This window comes from Phocoena sinus, chromosome 19 (assembly GCF_008692025.1).
Source record: "Phocoena sinus isolate mPhoSin1 chromosome 19, mPhoSin1.pri, whole genome shotgun sequence".
Taxonomy (NCBI): Eukaryota; Metazoa; Chordata; class Mammalia; order Artiodactyla; family Phocoenidae; genus Phocoena; species Phocoena sinus.
The window spans coordinates 52,161,556-52,180,891 of NC_045781.1; the positions used below are offsets into that span (position 1 = coordinate 52,161,556).

Sequence of the window (19,336 nt, forward strand, 5' to 3'; positions counted from 1 at the left end):
AAGGGAGTGTATTACCTCGAGTGTGCTGGAGGCGGGGTTCCGGGCTGTCCCCCCAGGCAACCCTTCAGGGTCTGCAGCTGCCCCAGTGCCTGGGTGTGGCTCTGGCCCTGGGAAAAGCCCTGGGGTGCTCCAGCTGAAGGTAGAGACACTGCCTGTAGGCACTGTCCTTCCCAGCATCTCTTGGGCCCACCTCGGGCCTGGGGCACTGCATTTTTTCTGGAGGACAAGGGAGAGAAAGAGCATCAGCTGGTGCTGAGTGACAGAGCAGACTGTGTGCAATAGAAACAGGAGTGTTAGTAATGGCTTTCTTGTATCGATCGCTTACTGTGTGCCAAACCATGGGGAATCTGAGGTTCAGAAAGATGGGATACTTGGCTCATATGGTCAGTTAGGATTTAAATGTTCCTCTTTTAGTCTTTTATGAAGGGCATTTTCAAAATTTCCTTATACGTAGAAGAGACAAGAATAGTATACCCATTGCCCTCCTGCAGCAATTACCCACATTTTGCCAAAATTGTCTCGCTTCAGCCCTCCAATTTTTTTTTCCCGCAGTACCTTAAGCAAATCCTAGACATAATGTTCTCTTATCAGCAAATATTTTAATACGTACAAGATTTGAATTTGAACCCAAGTTTGCCTGTTGCCAAAGATGGTATAAGTCTTAATCGTTTGTTTTTAACTTTTTATTATGAAAAAATTTAAATTACAAAAGTAAAGAGAATGATGAGATGAACCTATACCCATTGCTCAAAATTATCGCCTCATCCTATCACCAGTCCTGTTTCGCCTGCACCCCACCCACCCTCTCCCTGTGGATTATTTTGAAGTAAATTCCAAGCCCCACGTCCTGACACTAAATATTTTAATATGTTTCTATGGAAGAAGAGTACTCCTTTTAAAAACAAAATCACAATGTGTCATTATCAATTTTTAAAACAATAATGATAGTCCTTTAATAGCGTGAAACAACCAGTCAGTGGAGAAGTTTCTCCCTGTTATCTCTGAATGTTTTCCTATAGTTCATTTGTTCAAATTTCAGTTTCCTTAAGTTTTTTTTTTTTTTTAAAAAAAAAACAAAGGTGTTGGGTTTCCCTGGTGGTGCGGTGGTTACGAATCCATCTGCCAGTGCAGGGGACATGGGTTCGAGCCCTGGTCTGGGAAGATCCCACATGCCATGGAGCAGCTAAGCCCGCGCACCACAAATACTGAGACTGCTCTCTACAGGCCGTGAGCCTCAAGTACTGAAGCCCACAGGCCTAGAGCCTGTGCTCCGCAACAGGAGAAGCCACCGCAATGAAGAGTAGCGCCCGCCCGCCGCAACTAGAGAAAGCCCATGCGCAGCAACAAAGACCCAACACAGCCAAAAATAAATAAATAAATTTATTTTTAAAGAACATTGATATTTAAAACACAAAAACTAAAAAAAAAGTGTTTTTTGTTTTAAATTACAGAGGTAATACATATTCATTGCAAGAAAAAAACAAATTTGAACCTCTTCATTATTCCCTGAGCCTTCTAAGGGAAGCTTGGACTCTCCAGGTGGAACCAGGCCTGGGTCCCTGGAGCCTGAGCTGGGAGGCCGGTGCCCAGGGGCCCATTCTCCTGGGACAGGAAGGGCCCAGGTCTGGACCAGTGTGCATCTTCACAAGGGGTGCGTGAAACTGGATATAGAGCATGGCAAAATGGAGCACCCTGACCCCAGGACCCCTCCCCGGTCACCAGTGAGAAGTGAATGAGAAAATAACAAGTGATGTGGAGAAGGCTGTGGCTCAGACCCGATGTTGGTAAAGACCTGGCAGCATTGACTCTGACTCCCTCTGACTCAGGCCTCCTACCTCCCCCTCCCTCCTGGGCCTCCATCACTGAAGCCACAGCTAATGGTTCCAGCATCAACAGCCTTCGTAAGCGTTCTGGCAATGTTTCCGGAAGATACCATCATTTGCAATCATAATCACTTACTGAATCCTTGCTTTGTGTCAGACTCGTATGATCTCATTCAGTCCTCAAAACAAGCCAAGGAGCTGGGTGGATCAGCGCTTCTGTTTTATAGGGGGGGAGGAAATAGTCTCAGAGAGGTTAAACAACTGTCCAAAGTTGCACAGCTGCTTTGGTATCTGGGAGAGCCCCAGGTCTGGCCAACTCCAGAGTCCTGGTTCTAAGGCCCATGCTGTGAATGCCAAAGTCCCCCAAACCCCAAAGACCCCAAACAGGGCCAAGTGTCCAGCATGGGCATCAGCAGAGCTACTGCAGGGACAACCTTCATGGGCAGCCCAAGCCCAGCTCTTCAGGGCTAATGCTCCAGAGTGGCTGGAACATGGGGGTCAAAGTAGGGCTGACCATGGGGTCAGCATAGGCCTGGCCAGGAGGGAGTGCTACAGTAAGGACTTGGGACCTGGTCTTGAGGACAGTGGCTCTCAACATGCAGTGTGCATAACAGTCACAAAAGTGACTGGTAAAAAATGCAGATTCCTGGCCTCACCTTAGAAAACTTAATTCACTGTATCAGAGGTGGAGCCAAGAGTCATGAGTTCAAACTCCCTAATCTATAGACCCCATTTTTATATTCTAAACAAGGTTTAGACTGTGACCAGCCTTGTGTTTTAAAAATGGCAGCATTCTTAACCCACACCATCCAATATGGCAGCCACTTGCCACATGTGACTTTTTAAAATTAAAATTGTTTTTTTTTTCTAGTTCCCTGACCAGAGATTGAACCCCGGCTCCCTGAGTTGGGAGTGCAGAGTCTTATCCACTGCACCACCAGAGAAGTCCCTCGAAAGATATTTTCAAAGGTGTGTATGAATTGCAAGCGAGGGTTGCAGGAGAAAGAGAAGGTGATTCTGAATTTTTAGTATTTCATAGGAATAAAGATTTCATAGGAATAACAAGGAAGAGGAACAGGTTTTTATGGGAAGATATATATGGTTTAGTTTTTTTTATAAACTTATTTATAAAATTTAAAATTAAAATAAAAAATTTAGTTCCCTAGTCACACTAGCTACATTTCAAGTGTCAATAGCTACATGTGGCTAGTGGCTGCCATATTGGTCAGTGCAGATATAGACCATTTCTGTCACTGTGGGAAGTTCTATTGGACAGCCTGATCTAAACACTGGAGGCAGCGATCTGGGTAGAAGATGGAAAGGAAAGGGGCAAGAGCAGAGCCAGAGAGACTAGTTCAAACCAGAATAATGTGCACTACATATGTGCAGCTCTTCACACAATTCATGATTTGGCAACAAGCAATGTGAAAGCAGTGCAAGAGATGCTTAGGGGCTAAAGAGCACATGGTTGGAGACCCTGTTGTGGGCTCAGAGGTTGGGTTGCTCCCCTGAGGAAGGGACACATCAGCCAAGAATAAAGTCTGAGTAGGCGTTGGCCAAGTGAAGAGAGGAGAAAGAACATTCTAGATCAGAGGACAAGCATGTGTGCAGGCCTTAGTGGGAAGGCAGCTTGGCGTTGTGTGGAGAGCAGGATGCCTGTGGTACTGCGAGGGAGGCGGTGGCAAGTGGTTGGAGTGGAGGCTGGTGAGGGAGACCCCCAGTAGGACTTCTTGACTCCCTTGTGATAGTGATACAGACGTGGCCCTCGGTCCTGCATCCACCTGCCTCCAACATGCCCCATCTCGGCCCAGAAATGTTAGGACTCACCTTTCATTTGCACAGACCCAAGAGTGAGTGTTAAAGGGCCCCCTGTCTGGCTGGCTTCCTTCCAGAACACCTGCCCTGCTTTGTTCTGCTGACAGACGACGTCTTCCACCAAGGCCAGCAGTTGGTTGATGTCCATTGAGTTCGTGAAGTCCCAGCCGGAGCAAGGGGGTGGCACCTTCAGAGCTTTGAACAAGGAGCTGACGAATCTCCACAAATCCTGCAAGTCACCCAGAGGGAAGGGGACGTGAGCTACAGGTGAGGGGGCAGCAGAGTGGTCAAGAGCACTCGCCCTGGGGCTGGACAATCTGGGTCTGAATCCCAGCTCTGCCTACTGAGACATGACGTTGGGCCACCCTGAGCTTCTGTTTTGTCCCCCATAAAAATCCCTCTTCTAGGATTTCCACTGATACATTCCAGGCTGTATTCCTTGAAGTGTGGAACACAGTAGGTGCTCAATAAATGCTTAACGTGTGCATGAATGCAGAGGGAATTCTTTCTGTGTGCTTCCAGCCTGCAATCTGTTTGAAAGTATAATATTTTGTACATAGTAGGTAGGCAAAAATGTGTGTGCACGTGTGTATATGTTGTAGGTGTTTGCGTGAATATATGTGCCGGTGTGTACATGCATGTAAACGTGCGTGTGTAGCATGTGTGCACTTGTGTGTACATGTATGCGTGCAGGTGTTTTCGGGTGTACATGTGCACGCATGTACATGTAGGTGTAGGTGTATGTCTGTGGATGTGTACACGTGGCATGTGTGTATGCATTCATGTGTAGGTGTGTGCGTATGTGTACATGTGTGCGCTGTGCAGATATATGTGTATATGTGTGTACACGTTTGTAGGTGTGTGTGTGGTGAATGTGTGCACGTGTGGCATGTGTGTATGCGTGCATGTGTAGGTATATGTGTGTACTGTGTGCACATATGTATATGTGCATGTGTACACAGTTGACAAATCTTAGTGACTGATGCTCTCCGACAACGTGGGTTGTAGGCCTCAAACCCCAGTCCCCACCCCCTTCTGCCCAGGCTAGAGCTCCCCACACTGCCGGGGTTGAGGACCCGCCTTGGTCACTGCTTCAGGTGTCAGAAGACCATCCTCCACAGGCTGCGGTGAGGGGGCCAGGCTAAGGGGGCCCCCCATCCCATTTCCCAGCGTTCTGCTCCTTGGTTACCCAAGGACGGATGCTCCAAAAAATCTGAACGATCAGGAGGTTGATGGGAAACATGAGGAGCCCAATCCAATCATCCAGCCCAATCATCACTTCCTGCCAAGTGAATTCGACTTTACCTGGGGCAGATGGAGGGAAGGGGCCAAGGGGAGAGTCCCCTCCACCCCTTCCAGAAGGTGGCTGTGCAGTAAGGGTTAACCTTGCCCAAAGAGAGGTCTGCCCCTTGAGTGGCTCCTGGGAGGTGACCACTAAGCCCTTGGGCTGTCCTGCCTGGTGGGTATGCCTTTGTTTACCTGGGGTCTTGGGCCACACCATATAGTCTATGCTAACAATGTGATTTATGGTGGGGGCCTTGGTTGCACCGTATCACCTCAACCTCTGGAGGGGCTGGAGGCTAAGGTCAGCCATACTGGGTTCAGCCATGTCTAGGTGAGCATGCCCCAATAAAAACCTTGGACACCAAGGCTTGGGTGAGCATCCCTGGTTGGCATTACTCCATGCGTGTTGTCACACATCATTGTCAGGAGGAGTGAGCGCTGTCCAGACTCCACTGGGAGATCATAACTGGAAGCTCCACGCTTGGTCTCCCATGGACCTTGCCCCACGTGCCTCTTCCCTTTCCTGATCTTGATCTGTATCCTTTCTCTAATAATTTTGAGTATAATGGCATTTCTGACTACTGTGAATCCTTCTAATGAATTATTGAACCTGAGGGTGGTCTTGGGACCTCTGGAATTGCAAGGCATTTCTGGGGCAGTGACAGTTCATGTCCACCAGCCACTAGCCCTGATCGCCATGACAGTGGGAGTTACCCAAGCCCATCTTTTGCTCAGCTGGGTCCTTGGGGACACCCCAGAACATGATGGTGGTCAGTATGGTGCAGAGGAGCAGTGAGAAGCAGCAGGACACCTGGTGGGCATGGGTGAAGTTGCTCCAAGCTGAGTTGCTGAAGATGGAGTACCAAATGTGGCCATCCTGGAAGCCTGTGGAGGTCTTCATGAAAAACAGGTGGCTGTGGACAGGCCAGGGGAGAGGGACAGGCATTTAGGGAGACAGGAATGGGCAGAAGCCTAGTCTCTTTGGAGCAATCCTGGGATGAGAGGGAGGGATTTGTTTCTAAAATTCATCATCTGTTTTTTTTCTTTTATAGAAGAAATACAGCATCATAGTAGCATCACTTCAAGTTAATGATGGGGACTCTGGACAGAGTGGTTGGAACCCTAGACGGCCCTCTTACTACTGCGTGACCTCAGGCAAGTTACTTTACCCTTTGTACCTCAGTTTACTCATCTGTAAAATGGGGGTAATAACAGAACCTGCCTCACTGGATTGCTGAAAGGATTAAAGACGATAATTTTTGTAAAGCATTTGGCAAAGTAGCTGGCATATAGGTGAGTGTTCATCAGTGTTAGCAATAATTTTTGTTATAAGTTTTAAATAATAATATATAACTCTAATATTATTTGTTTTCTTATAATTAGGGCATTAGAGAATAGTGGTTAAAAATCCAAGGCTTTGGGTTCAGACTTAGTTTGAGAGAATAAAAATTGTGAGACAGGGTTTCTGAAAATGGCACCACATTCTCCTAAAGAATCTGTATTATTTCCCTATGAGTAGAATGTAGTTTAACCACAGGAGCTATTCAGAGGCCCAGATTATGCTAAGAGTATCCAGAGTAGAGATTCCCAGCTGCCGCCTGTCCTGATTGGTCAATGCCAGAACCCTCCAGGGTTGTACGATGCTTTGTCACTCGGGGGTGTTCCGGTGGCCTGGACTCCGAGTACAGGTGCAGAAAGAGAGAGGTCAGTTGCCAACAACAGTAATTGTCCATGTTATTTGTCTTATTCAACAAATATTTGATGCCCCTGGTGCTGTGTCCCAGGCTCTCTGCTGGGCACCAGGGATTCACGGGAGGGATGAGGAGCTTTTGCCTTCAGAGAGCTCCTTGCTGAGTTTCTGGGCATCCCATGTGCTGATGCCCTCGGAGATAATCCCTGCTTCTGTAACTGAGTACTTAGTGTGAGCCGCGTAGTGTGCCAAGCACATTCCTACATCGTCTCATGGGACCTGGGACCCCCTATGGGGCAGGCACATTGAACTCGTCATCTTTCAGATGCGGAAGCTGAGACCTGGAGAGGTGCGGTGACATATCCAGGGTCACGCGGCAAGTCAACAGCAGGCGTGTGGGACTTTGTGATCCGTGCCCACGTCTGTGTTATACCTCTCTTGGGGTCCAAGTCTCTCTGATTCAGACTTTTTCCCCCTTGGAGGCTGAGATGCTCACAGTGGCAGCTGGGAGGAAAAGTCATCTTGCAGTAAGTGCACTAGAAGCAGACTGAATGCCCATCCATAGGAGAATGGTTGTGGGACATCCATTCTGTGGAATATCATGCAACCAATAAGGAAAATTTGACCCAAACATACCCTCCTGGAAGGATGTGCGTGATATATTATTAAAGAAAAAAGGCAACATAGTTAGAGTAGCATGCCATTTAAAAAGTTACAAAATAGCGCTCTGTGGTGTTGTGTGTGTGTGCGCACATGCATGTGTGTACATTTGTATCTGTTTATTTGTGTTTGGGGACAGATGTGGAAGGATGCACGACAGGAAAAGGGGTGAGGGAGTGAGTAAAGCAAGGGGAAACATGCTGAAAAATGCATCTAGGATAAAACAACATGAAGAAGAAGCTCCAGGTGGCCAGACGTTGAATCACCATTCAGATCAGTCTGTTCACTCATGTAAACAATATTATTCTGTGACATTCGTAAGTAAATATGTATAAGTGTTCCATAACTGTTATCACCCCCTGAAGATAATTCTGTCTTGGAGGGTCCATGTCCCTTCAGGGCCCTTTCACTGCAACAAGAAAAGCTGGTTATCAATGTCACGCACTCAGAGCTACCCCGGCCCACTAGGTGAAATGTGACTGGTTATTAATGTCACACACTCAGAGCTACCCCGGCCCACTAGGTGAAATGTGCTTTTATTTGGCTGTGACTGAATTATAACGCAACTTCCCTAGAGATGAAAGAACAAAGTAAAGAGCATTTGCTTAAAATGAGAAAATATAGTACGTGAATTGTTTCCTGTCCTGCTCTGTGGCCACTGGAAATACCTTGTCCAGGACACAGTCTCCGACATTGATGGACAGCCACGAGTTGCAGAGGAAGTACCACTTACCGTCCATTGCCAGGTCATGCACCAGCACCCGGCTTACGTACCTGGAAGGGACCCTCACTTTTGAGGATAATGTGGTGGGGGGATGAGACTTATTTGGATCCCATGAAGGTCCAGACCTGAGCCCAAGAACGAGAACTCTTGGAAAGAGACTTTGTATTTTTCTTCATTGCTCTTGGTGACTTGATCAAAATGCCCCAATCAGTGGGTGAATTTGGCCTCATGTGGGGAGTTCAGCTAGTGTAGACCGCCAGCTTGGAGGCTGCCAGGTTTTCACAGATACACTGCAAGAATGTGCATTCTGAAACTGTGAACCCTCACGCAGGGCAGCAAGCCCAGGGTCACCGGGCTTTACAAGTGAGGAAGGCCAGGTTGTCGTGTGTATAGGGAGGTGCAGGCTTGAGCACACGAAACTTGGTCCTCCTGTGGGCTTCCATCCAGAGAATGAGCCTACCATCCATTCAGCACTTCGTGGCGATCATCTAACCTGATTCAGATCTTTGAGGCCCAGGAAGAAATGAAATCATCTTGCCTCTGCTGGGAGGTCAGATCCAGCAGCAGTTGCTTTACAGGGAAATAAGAGTAATGATAACAAGAGGCACTCTTTATTGAGCATTTACTGGTGGGGACTGTGCTAAGAAGCTCTTGACATGCACTTTCTCCTTTCAGGAAGGATAGTCCCATCAGGCATGCAAGAGCTACCTCTGTTGAGGTCACACAGCCTCCTGGGGAGGCTGACATCCCCTGTGACCTTTGGGTATAGAACCTGGGTGTGATCAAAACCCAGGCATCTCAACCCAGCTCAGGACAGCTCCAGAGCCCCCTGTGTGGTCAGCTGAGCTGTCTGTGGGCTGCATCAAAGCTCTTCTCCTTCTGCCCATCCTACCTCCTTCCCTCCCTGCCCAGGGGCTGATCCCAGGCACTCCTTGGATAAACAGCTTCCATATTCAACTCCATCTCAGAGCCGCTTCCCAGGAACCAGCCCTGCAGCTGAGGCTCTTAAAGCATTAATGTATTAGTGTTTTTGTCTTAAATGAGTCAAAGACAGTGGTCTAAATGCTGTGTTTTCCTAAAGCTGCCAGCCACCGATGAGTGTTCAGGCTGGGGACCACCCATCTGGGTCACTAGTTTTGGCCTCAGACAGTGGGAAGGAGTGTTGGCTCTGAGCTTGCCAGCTGTGTGACCTGGGCAGGTCAGTTATCTTTCCCGAGCTTAGATTTTCCCACCTGTAAAACAAGGATAATAACAGTGCTTGTTCCAGAGGGTCACTGTGAGCATCCAGTGAGAAAAGCACAGGAAGACCTAACTTAGTGCTCTGCAGAAGAGCTGTTCTTAGGTCTCCTACTGGAGAATCAGCCCAGTGTCTCATCTACTTTCCTCGTATTGGGCAGGGTTTGTCTTTGCAATAGGCATCTATCCCATTTTACAGATGGGAAAACGGAGGGCTAAATGACAGGTTGATGCTGCAGATGTGTCAAGGGAGGGACTAGCATTGTGTGGCCTGTGGACTGGTGGGCCTCTCTGACCCTTGGTTTCCTCATCTGTGAAATGGGGATCCATTCTATGTGTCTTACAGAGGCTCGTGAGGATCAGCAAAGCAGCAAATGCACAATGCCCAGCCTTGGTCCTGGCACTTAGTAGGTGCTTGTGGTTTACTCACCCCTGACTCACCAGGATGGCTGGTCCCCTGAGTCGTCATGCCATAGCCGCAGGCCCCTCAGCTCCCCCAGGGGAAACAGGGTGGAGAGTAAGAACACATCCACTCCTCCTCACTCAAAACCCGGGATGTCGGGGTCTGACAGGTGGTGGGGCTCACTCTCTCCATCCAGGCCATATAGAGTGACAGTCACCTGAAATCCAGAGACCAGTAGTGGCCAGCTCCACGTGGTAACTGAGCCCCGTGTTTCACTGGAGGTGTTGAAAAACCAATGAAACCCAACAAAGCATGGCCTTTTCACCTCCTCTCCTCCCATCTTGGACCTGCCAGAGTTACTTTTCAGTTGTGTGAAGATTTTGGGGTGACACTATCTGCATTGACATCCTGGAGATGAGTTACACTCATAAATGCTTCCTGATGACCTTTTCAGACTTCTCGAATATTTATTTGAAAGGGCCGGAGGGCAAGAACTGGTTTTTCTCCCTAGAGATTATATTCTCAGTGCCTCCCAGAGTTCCCGGCTCTGAGACAGGAATGAATGATGTCCCACTACTTTGAAAATACATATTCCCAGGCCCCACTCCAGACCTACCAAGAATACTGGGCACAGGGCTCAGGACTCTGTATTTTTCTGAAGCCATCCTGATGATGGCTGGTGGCCATGCCTGATTTCCGGAGCCAAAACCAACTACAGCAGATGACACCTATGCTCCCCTGACATCCATCACTCAGCCTCACCACTGTGGGGTTCCCACGTCCAACTGCCAGCAGCTGTGCCTCTTTCCCTGGGGGTTTCTGTGGATGTTAGAGCAGCAGGTTGAAGGTAGCAGAGAACTGATGGCCCCTGCAAGCCATTTTCCACCAATGCCTGGTGGGATTGGTGGATAAATAACCCAGTTCACTTAGTCCTCAGCTGGGATGACTTTGAGGCCCACGTTCCTTACTGTTTTCCAGAGTTCCCCAGTGGGATTGGGCTGCAGTTGCCCACAGAGGTAATGGGGTTGATTATGCGCCCCTTATTTGTTCCTTCCCTTCCCTACCTGGCTTCCCACTGCTGTATGTGGTGTCCTGGGATCCCCTCTCAAATCAACTACCTGTGCTTGAATCCTTGTTTCAGAGTCGGCTTCTACAGCAGAGTCTCCACTGTAGGACAGCTCTGGGGCTGTCCTGTGTGCTGCAGGATGTATAGCACCATCCCTGGCCTCTACTCGCTAGGTGCCAGTAGCATCTCTTCCTCTCCCAAGTTGTGACAACCAAACCACTTCCAGCATTCCTAGCTGTCCCTGGGGGCCAACCAATTGAGAAGCACTGTGCCAGGAGAACCGAACTAAGACAGTATCAATTGAAAGGTGACTGCAACTCTTCAAGAAGAGAAATGGCCTATGGATCACAGATTTTCATTCTTTCTTTCCCTGTAAGGTCAGCTCTTCAGTGTCAAATGGAAGTGGGATGGATGTTTCATTAGATGGATGAAAGTGATTCCTGCATTTATTCAACAAATAGTTACTGAGCACTTACTCTATGTTAGCTGGTTAAGGCCCTGAGATGCAGCAATAAAAATTTTTTTTAATTTAAATAAAAATAAATAGGGCTTCCCTGGTGGCGCAGTGGTTGAGAGTCTGCCTGCCGATGCAGGGGACGTGGGTTCGTGTCCCGGTCTGGGAGGATCCCACATGCTGCGGAGCGGCTGGGCCCGTGAGCCATGGCTGCTGGGCCTGAGCGTCCGGAGACTGTGCTCCGCAACGGGAGAGGCCACAGCAGTGAGAGGCCCACGTACCGCAAAAAATAAAAAAAAATAAAAATAAATATATACATAAATAAAAATAATAAGATTTTTAAAATAAAAAGTAAAATGTAAGTGGACACATGTCCTGCTCTCATGGAGCCTAATGTCATGTTTTTAAAAAACAGGGACTTCCCTGGTGGTGCAGTGGTTAAGAATCTGCCTGCCAATGCAGGGACACGGGTTCAAGCCCTGGACCGGGAAGATCCCACATGCCGCGGAGAAACTAAGCCTGTGGGCCACAACTACTGAGCCTGTACTCTAGAGCCCTCGAGCCACAACTACTGCAGCCCACGTGCCTAGAACCCGTGCTCCACAACAAGAGAAGCCACCGCAATGAGAAGCCCTCGCACTGCAACGAAGAGTAGCCCCGACTTGCCGCAACTAGAGAAAGCCCGCGCACAGCAACGAAGACCCAACTCAGCCAAAAAATAAATTAATTAATTAATAAAAAACAAAAACAAAAAAAACAATGGAGATTTCTCCAGGATAGTACACACAGTGCCTGTGGTTCTCAAACTGTGTTCCGTGGAGTTCCATGGAGCACAGTTTCAGTAAAGGAAGCTTGGAGGCTGCTGCAGGGGATGCTACCTTCTCATGAGTGATAGGGTGAGGCCAGACTTAACTAAGGATGCTGAGACATGACAGAGACAACCTGCTGTATGCTCCACAGCTAACTTTAAGGATTTCAGAGAATTCATAAACAAATGGAATTGTGTCCTCATGACCTCTAGTCAGCCTTCTCAGGGACAGATGGATGCCAGCTTATCAGTTTTCCTAAAAAACGTAATTCACGGCTCGTTTTCAAATGGTTGCCGTTGTTTGTTTCTTTCCTTTCTCCCCTTTCTCTTAGAAATTCTGTTTTCCCCTTTATTCATTGATAATAGTCTACTGACTGTTCTTCATATGTGAACACTTTGTGTGCAGGTAGCCAGCTGTCTGAATTATTTTTTAATAGGATTAAATGAGAAGACCAGTGAGTACAGTACCAGACCCCAACTCTCCCTTAATTTTTAAATATTGGGGCTTAGGGTGTTATTTTGTCTGGCAAAAAGATACTTTTCTCAAAAAAAAAAAAAAAAAAAGCAAAAGTGAAAAAACCCTACAACAAAATCCACTGGGCTAAAGTAACTCAACAACGGACTGGCAGGTGCTTTGCTGAGTGGGACGTGCTGATCAACCGAGGTGTCTTGCAGGTCAGGTACCTTTGAGGAAGTGGCTGCCCCCCTCTGGTGTCCGGTATAAATTGTCACCAGGTAGTGGTACTGGGCAAAGGGGTCATTGTCCTCCAGCACTGTGACCTTCACCTGGACAGAAGGATGGCATTAGGAGGGCTCTGCTTGGTGGGTTCATCCACAGCACAGCAGCCAAGAGTGAGTTGGGCATTCATGGCAATTAAAGGGGGAAAGCAAAACTATGTATGCTATTGATTCATTCTATCAGGTGAGAACTGTTCTTTACAACAGCAGGGTTTTCAGTGAAAACCAAGACTTTTAAAATAAAAAAATACATTCATTATTAAATACCACCCAAAGTAGTCAAATTGGAAATGAACTTGATATTAAGCTGAGAATGTTTGATGCTTGAGCTGATGAATGCAAACTCTGTTCATAAACAATTTCTCATAACCTTGGTAACCAGATTGTGCCTCTAAGGGAATTTAGAAGGAATGAATGTTAAGTTGTTTTCGCAGAAAATAAATAGCAGGAGTTGGTCAGAGCTGCAGAGCGCTCTGTGATGAGCTGCCCAGATCTCCTGTCAATGGAGGGCTGTTTTCCCAGTTGCCCAGGTGGTGTAGCCAGGAATGCAAGAGTCGCCTCTGTCAAGGTCATGCCCCATCCTGGAGAGGCCGATATCTAAGAACAGATTGATGCATTGCCCAAGATCAAGACCTGGGCTTCTCAACCCAACTCAGGACAGTTCTAGAGCTCCCCAAGGGGTCCCCCAGCTGTCAGTGGGCTGCATCCCAGCTTGACTTCTTCCCCTGCCCATCCTGCCTCCTTCCCTCCCTGCCCAGGGGCTGACCCCAGGCACTCCCTGGTAAACACCCTGCATACTTAACTCCATCTCAGAGTCTGCTTCCCAGGAATGAACGTAAAGCTGAGGGACTTAACGTATTAATGTTAAATCCCTTGGGCAAATCAAAGACAGCAGGATAAATGGGGCAACTATTATCTTTTTAAGTTTCATACCATCCTAACACGCTGAGAAGTATTGCTGTGTATAGGGGCGGTAGGGAATGTTGAAAGTTTCAGAGCTTTGTGACAATGCATCCTTGTATTCATTTGTGCGCCCAGTCACTCATGAATGTTTATTGAAGGCTACTATGTGTCAGATATGATGCATGTATCAGAAAAATAATCAGAACTTTGTTGTCACAATTGGTTGCACAAATGGTTATAGTCTGATCTCGTTTCTATCCTCAGACCTGACTTATTGTCAGGCAGATCTGGGTTCGAATTCTGGCCCCCTGGCAGGGAGGTGGCTTTGGACTAGTTAATTGCCCTCTCCACTCCTCACTTGCCTCCTCTGTAAAATGATAAAGGTGCTGTGCAGTAAAGGGTGAATTCAGCAGGCTTGGGTTATCCAAACCCCACACATTCCAAAGCATGGACCGGTTTTGGCCAGCTCATGGAAGATAACCTCTAAGTCCTTGAAATAGCCTGCTTGATAAGAGTGTCTGACTACACGTGGGGCCTTGGGCCACCCCAGGCAGTATGTGCTAACGATGTGATCTGTGGTGAGGGCTTTGGGCCACGCTCTGTCAGTCTGACCTAGGCAGGCATGGGGAGCAGTGGTTGCTGGAGACTAACTGAAGTCAGTCATGCAGGCTCCATACTTATGGGACTTACTCCCAAGAAAACCCTGGGCACCAAGGCTCAGGGGAGCTTTCCTGGTTGGCCGTGCTTCACATGTGCTGTCACACGTCATTGCTAGGAGAATTCATCTGTCCCTAGGACTCCACTGGGAGAGGAATATTAGAAGCTCTTGCCTGATCCCTCCTGGACCCTTTCCTTTGCTGATTTTAATTTGCACCATTTTCACTATAATAAACCATAATCGTAAGGATAGTGGCTTTTTTAAGTTCTGTGAGTCCTAGCAAATCACTGAACTCGAGGGTGGTCTTGGGGACTCTCAGCACAGTACCTTCTCCTTGGGACTATCGTGAGCATTAAGTGGGGGTAGTACCTGGCACATAGTAAATTCTCAATAAGAGGTCAGTTTCATACTCCTCCTGATACTTCGATGAACAAGGACATTTTACTGGTCAAGAGGCTGAGGGGCCAGCTTACCTGAGATGACTCCAGGGGTCAAGGCCTGGATTTGCAGCTGGCCCCTCAGCTCCCCACCTGGGCTCCATCCCCTGGAGCCCCTGCGAGGGGACACTCCTGTCTTCCCTCCTGCTGCTGGGGACTGTGCAGCCTCACCTTGGCCTGATCCTGAGCGTCCTTCCTCCTCACCCAGATCACCACCAGCACGTAGGCCACACAGAGGCAGCCTATGGTGGTCACGACCACAGGGCTGTCCGCGAAGGTGGCAAAGAGCTCAGCGGTCTGGCGGACGTCCACGGCATTGGGCATGACCAGGAACGTACTTCCACAGAAGGTGAGGTGGTTGCAGAGGCGGTGTATCTGGGAGCGGGTGGTCCATGGCCCCCCGCAACCCCAGAGAGGCCCTGGTAGGGATATTCAGGGAGCACTTCCCCGCCCGCCCGAGCTCAAGTGGGGAGAACTGTGGGGGGGACACTGTCCTGGGGAGGGGCTGGGGAGGCTGCTGGGAGACCAGCTCCGGGATTCCTTTGGGCTTTTTTATTTACTTAAGAATTAATTTTTTTTTTTTTTTTTTTTAAATTTTATTTATTTATTTATTTTTGGCAGCTTTGAGTCTTCGTTGCTGCACACAGTCTTTCTCTAGTTGCAGCAAGCGGGGATTACTCTTCGTCGCAGTGTGCGGGCTTCTTATTGCGGTGGCTTCTCTTGTTGCAGAGCACGGGCTCTAGGTGCACAGGCTTCAGTAGTTGTGGCACACAGACTCAGTAGTTGTGGCTCGCGGGCTCTAGAGTGCAGGCTCAGTAGTTGTGGCACACGGGCTTAGTTGCTCCATGGCATGTGGGATCTTCCCAGACAGGGCCCGAACCCGTGTCCCCTGCATCGGCAGGCGGACTCCCAACCACTGCGCCACCAGGGAAGTCCAAGAATTAATTTTAAAATGCAGAGAATAATGTCTATAATAAGCATCTTTGCACCTGTCGTCCTCAGTGAGCAACTGTGTCCATCTTGCCAGTCTGCTCTGCTTTTTTTAGGTAAGAAGTATTACGAGTAAAATTGAAGTCCCTTCTGTCCACCAGCCTCCAAAAGCAGCCGTCACCACACATTTGGTATGTGTCCTTACATTGCATTCTCCCACCGGGTGCTCGTTCACTGGGCAGCTATTTGTCGGGGGCTCCTTCCAGGCCAGGCAATGGGCAAGGTGCTGAGAGGACATTCAGGGTGACCAACTCATCTCAGTTTGCCAGAGGCTTTCCTGCTTCTCACACTGAAAGCCCCCTTAGTCCCAGGCAAACTGGGACAGTTGGTCATCTTACACTGAAGAGCAAAAAAAAAAAGACGGAGGTTGGGGGAACCATGCAAGAAAAAGGGAAGGACAGATATTTAAATCCTAAGCTGGTGTCTCGGCACCAGGAAAAAATTCTCTAAATTTTACCCACCTTAGATCGAGGCACCTGTGGCACCCCTGTCCTGGGCTCACGCTTTGGAGAGTCCCAGTCTAGCCGTCCTCAGGCTGCGCCCTTCTGCACAGGATGAAGAGTCGGGGGCGGAGCAGGGCATGCCCACCACAGCACATACCACTCAGCCAGGACTAGGGCGAGGTCCTAGGTGACCCCAAGAAAGATCCCCCGCTTAAATTTTGCACTCTAGATGCCTCACTTGCCTCACCTAGTCCTGGTCCTGGCATGCCCACTTTTAGACGGTGGTTTGGGGACCTGGACTTCAGAATTCCCTGTTACAGGGCCTGCCCAGACCCATTCCTCAGGGTCATCCTTCTGTGGAGGACTGGCTACTGCTGTGGCCATCCCTGGGCACAAGGGTGGCAAAATTTGGGGAAACGGGGCGTGTAGATGGAACTTGGGCACGAGGTCCCTGGTGGTGTGGGGAGTGCGGTTGGGGGAGGGAGGAGACAGGGATGAGGCAGGGCAGGGCCCCCATCCGGCTCTTAATTCATACTCTGCACTTAGGGGCAGTCCTTCCCTAAAGCCCCCAGCCAGCCTGCAATCCACCCAGGGCCATTTGGTGGGTAAAGATTTAATTCAAACCTACAACCCAGCACTACCTTTTCATTCCAGGGTCCACAACGAGGTGGTAAGGTAGGAGGCAACAGAAAATACTGGCATGCGGAAAGTTCTGTGCCCAGCACCTGGTGAGGAAGAGCCCGCAGCAGCCCAAACATCCCAGCAGGTAATTCTTTTACCTTGAACGAGCCACCGAGGGAGGTTGACCCCTCCAACAGCTATGGCGTCAACTGCTTTATTGACAGATTTCACATGGGTCTTAGTTCCATGTTTGCTCACCGTTTCCCAATCCTGGTCAGCATTTGGCATACAGCTGTGGGTCTTACAGGAACCCTTGGCACACCCAGGAGGGGTGGGGCTAGTTCAGAGAAGAACCCCAAGCTAGTACCAGTGACAAGACCATCTCAGCGCTGGGAGCCCAGGGACCAGACCTGATTTATGCCTAACATCTTTGCCCTCCTGGGTTTTCACAAAGACTTGGAGGACAGTGGCTTTCCCAGTCTTTTCCAGCATGAGAGTCCTTTTGAAAACCATAAATTAATCTGGAAAGACCAGAAAATTTTCATGAGATCCCCTCGTGACAGTAGTTTCACCTTTAGTATCCTTCGAGAAAAATGTACAAATAATGCAGTTCTCAAACTCCTTGCAACAATTCTGCATTTCCCCCCTGATAAGGTCTGCAGTTTACAGATTTGGAACTTTCTTTAGTTATTTTGAGAATACAGTTGTGGTTTTCCGTCCAAACTTAGTGATCGCATTTACTTATTTTTTTTCCCCATTCACTTATTTATGGCTCCTCAATGATCTCTGTATTGGGATCTCTGTATCAACATCTATATAATGAGCATCAGGTACACAGTATTGGGTTAATATAATTTTGGCACTATAACACAGCCCCCACATTCTTTTTTTTTGCGGTACGCAGGCCTCTCACTGTTGTGGCCTCTCCCGTTGCGGAGCACAGGCTCCGGACGCGCAGGCTCAGCGGCCATGGCTCAAGGGCCCAGCCGCTCCGCAGCATGTGGGATCCTCCCGGACCGGGACACGAACCCGTGTCCCCTGCATCGGCAGGTGGACTCTCAACCACTGCGCCACCAGGGAAGCCCCCACATTCTTTTGTACACCCCACATTCGTGTATGTGTGCATTAGTAGCTGTATATTCTTAATAACATAATAAGCACCTGGGAACCCATGACTCCACTCAAAAGCTAGGAACTTTCCAATAAGTTACGTTTAGCTAAGTGGTCCTCCCCCAATCCGTCCCCATGCTCCCCCTCAACCCAACCGCATGCTGAATCCTATGTCCATTGTTTTCCTTGATTTCCATTTTATATAGTTTTGTCTTCTCTATGCTCAGAGTGTCTAACACAGCAATCACTTTAATCTGTGGAGCACCTCCTATGTGCCAGGCACCACATTAAGTACTTTATACCCCTAACCTCGTCCAGGTCCCCTCGTCCAGGTCCCACCCTGTGGTAAGTGGCAGCCATCCTTTATCCCCATTTGCAGATGGGAAAGTTCAGAGAGGTGGGGTGCCTTGTCCAAGGTCACCTTGCAAGTACTGATGACGTGGGATTGGACCCAAGTCTGTCTGATGGCAGAGCCAGTGCTGCCAGCCCCTGCACCATCCTGTTCTGAGCCCCGGCCTTGGAAGGCAGGCTGCAGCAGGTATTCTGCCAGCAACGTGGGGATCAGACAAGCTTTTGGTAGCGAGGACTCTAAAAGGTTGCAACACACCCAGGGTCTCGTTCACGAGGTACAAAGACCTGTGCTTCAGGTGTGGAGGACCCACTGTCTCTTGGACATCTCAACGTGCCTTCGTCTCTTCTTGGCACTTTGAGGGGGGCTCCCTATGTGTGGCAGCTGGAAGCAGGAGTTGACAAGGAAGCCAAAATGCAGCAGAAACAAACCCGGAAGGAGCTTGGCTTTAAGTCCCCTTCTGTGGCTCTGCTGGGACCTGGCTTCTTACACTACTTATGACTGTTGTCATTGGACATATGTGCCATTTGCTTCTTGTCTGTGTCCTCTGCTAGACTGAAAGCTCACTGGTTTTTCTCATCATTGTATCCCTATCAGTTGGCCTTGCACCTGGTGAATATTTGTAGAATGAATGAAAGAAGGTATATGGTGTAGGGGATGGAGACAGGTGTGTGACAAATTTCAACTAGATGTGGAGGTTGCTGTTCTTGGGGAGGGTATGGAAGTCCAACAGAGGGAGACTGAAAACATCTGCCACCCAAAGAAGGTGGCATTGGATTGGGAGATCGAAGGGTGAATGGGAGTTTTCCAGGCAGGGTAGGGAAGAAGGGTGTCCTGGGGGAGACAGCAGCATATGCAAAGGCATGGAAGAAGGAAGGGGGACACTGATACCTCAGGGGTGGCTTTTGATGGCCTCAAAGCCAATGTCTGTCACCAGGACAGTGTCATGGGCTTGGGTCCTTGGAGGCAGAGCTGAGCTGCCCTGAGACAGGGATCTGATTGCAATTAATAGGGCCCCATGCCTCCAAGGGCTCTGTGAGCTCTGGAGAAGCAGTGCGTCACGTCGCTTAGAGCTTTTGCTCTGGGGACAGACCTGGGTTTGAGTCTCAGCTCTACCACCTTCT

The 19,336-nt window shown here is 48.9% G+C and overlaps 1 protein-coding gene across 1 annotated transcript in view; it reads right to left on the bottom strand.

The window, feature by feature from the left end:
- The window catches only part of PKD1L2 (polycystin 1 like 2), an 83,042-nt gene that overhangs the window by 12,735 nt on the left and 50,971 nt on the right, over nucleotides 1–19,336 (bottom strand). Inside the window, 10 exon segments of the mRNA XM_032614834.1 lie at nucleotides 16–124; nucleotides 127–216; nucleotides 3,651–3,867; nucleotides 4,719–4,781; nucleotides 4,783–4,943; nucleotides 5,637–5,836; nucleotides 7,900–8,046; nucleotides 9,674–9,852; nucleotides 12,648–12,749; nucleotides 14,871–15,099. Of these exon segments, the coding sequence (XP_032470725.1) occupies nucleotides 16–124; nucleotides 127–216; nucleotides 3,651–3,867; nucleotides 4,719–4,781; nucleotides 4,783–4,943; nucleotides 5,637–5,836; nucleotides 7,900–8,046; nucleotides 9,674–9,852; nucleotides 12,648–12,749; nucleotides 14,871–15,099 (1,497 nt within the window).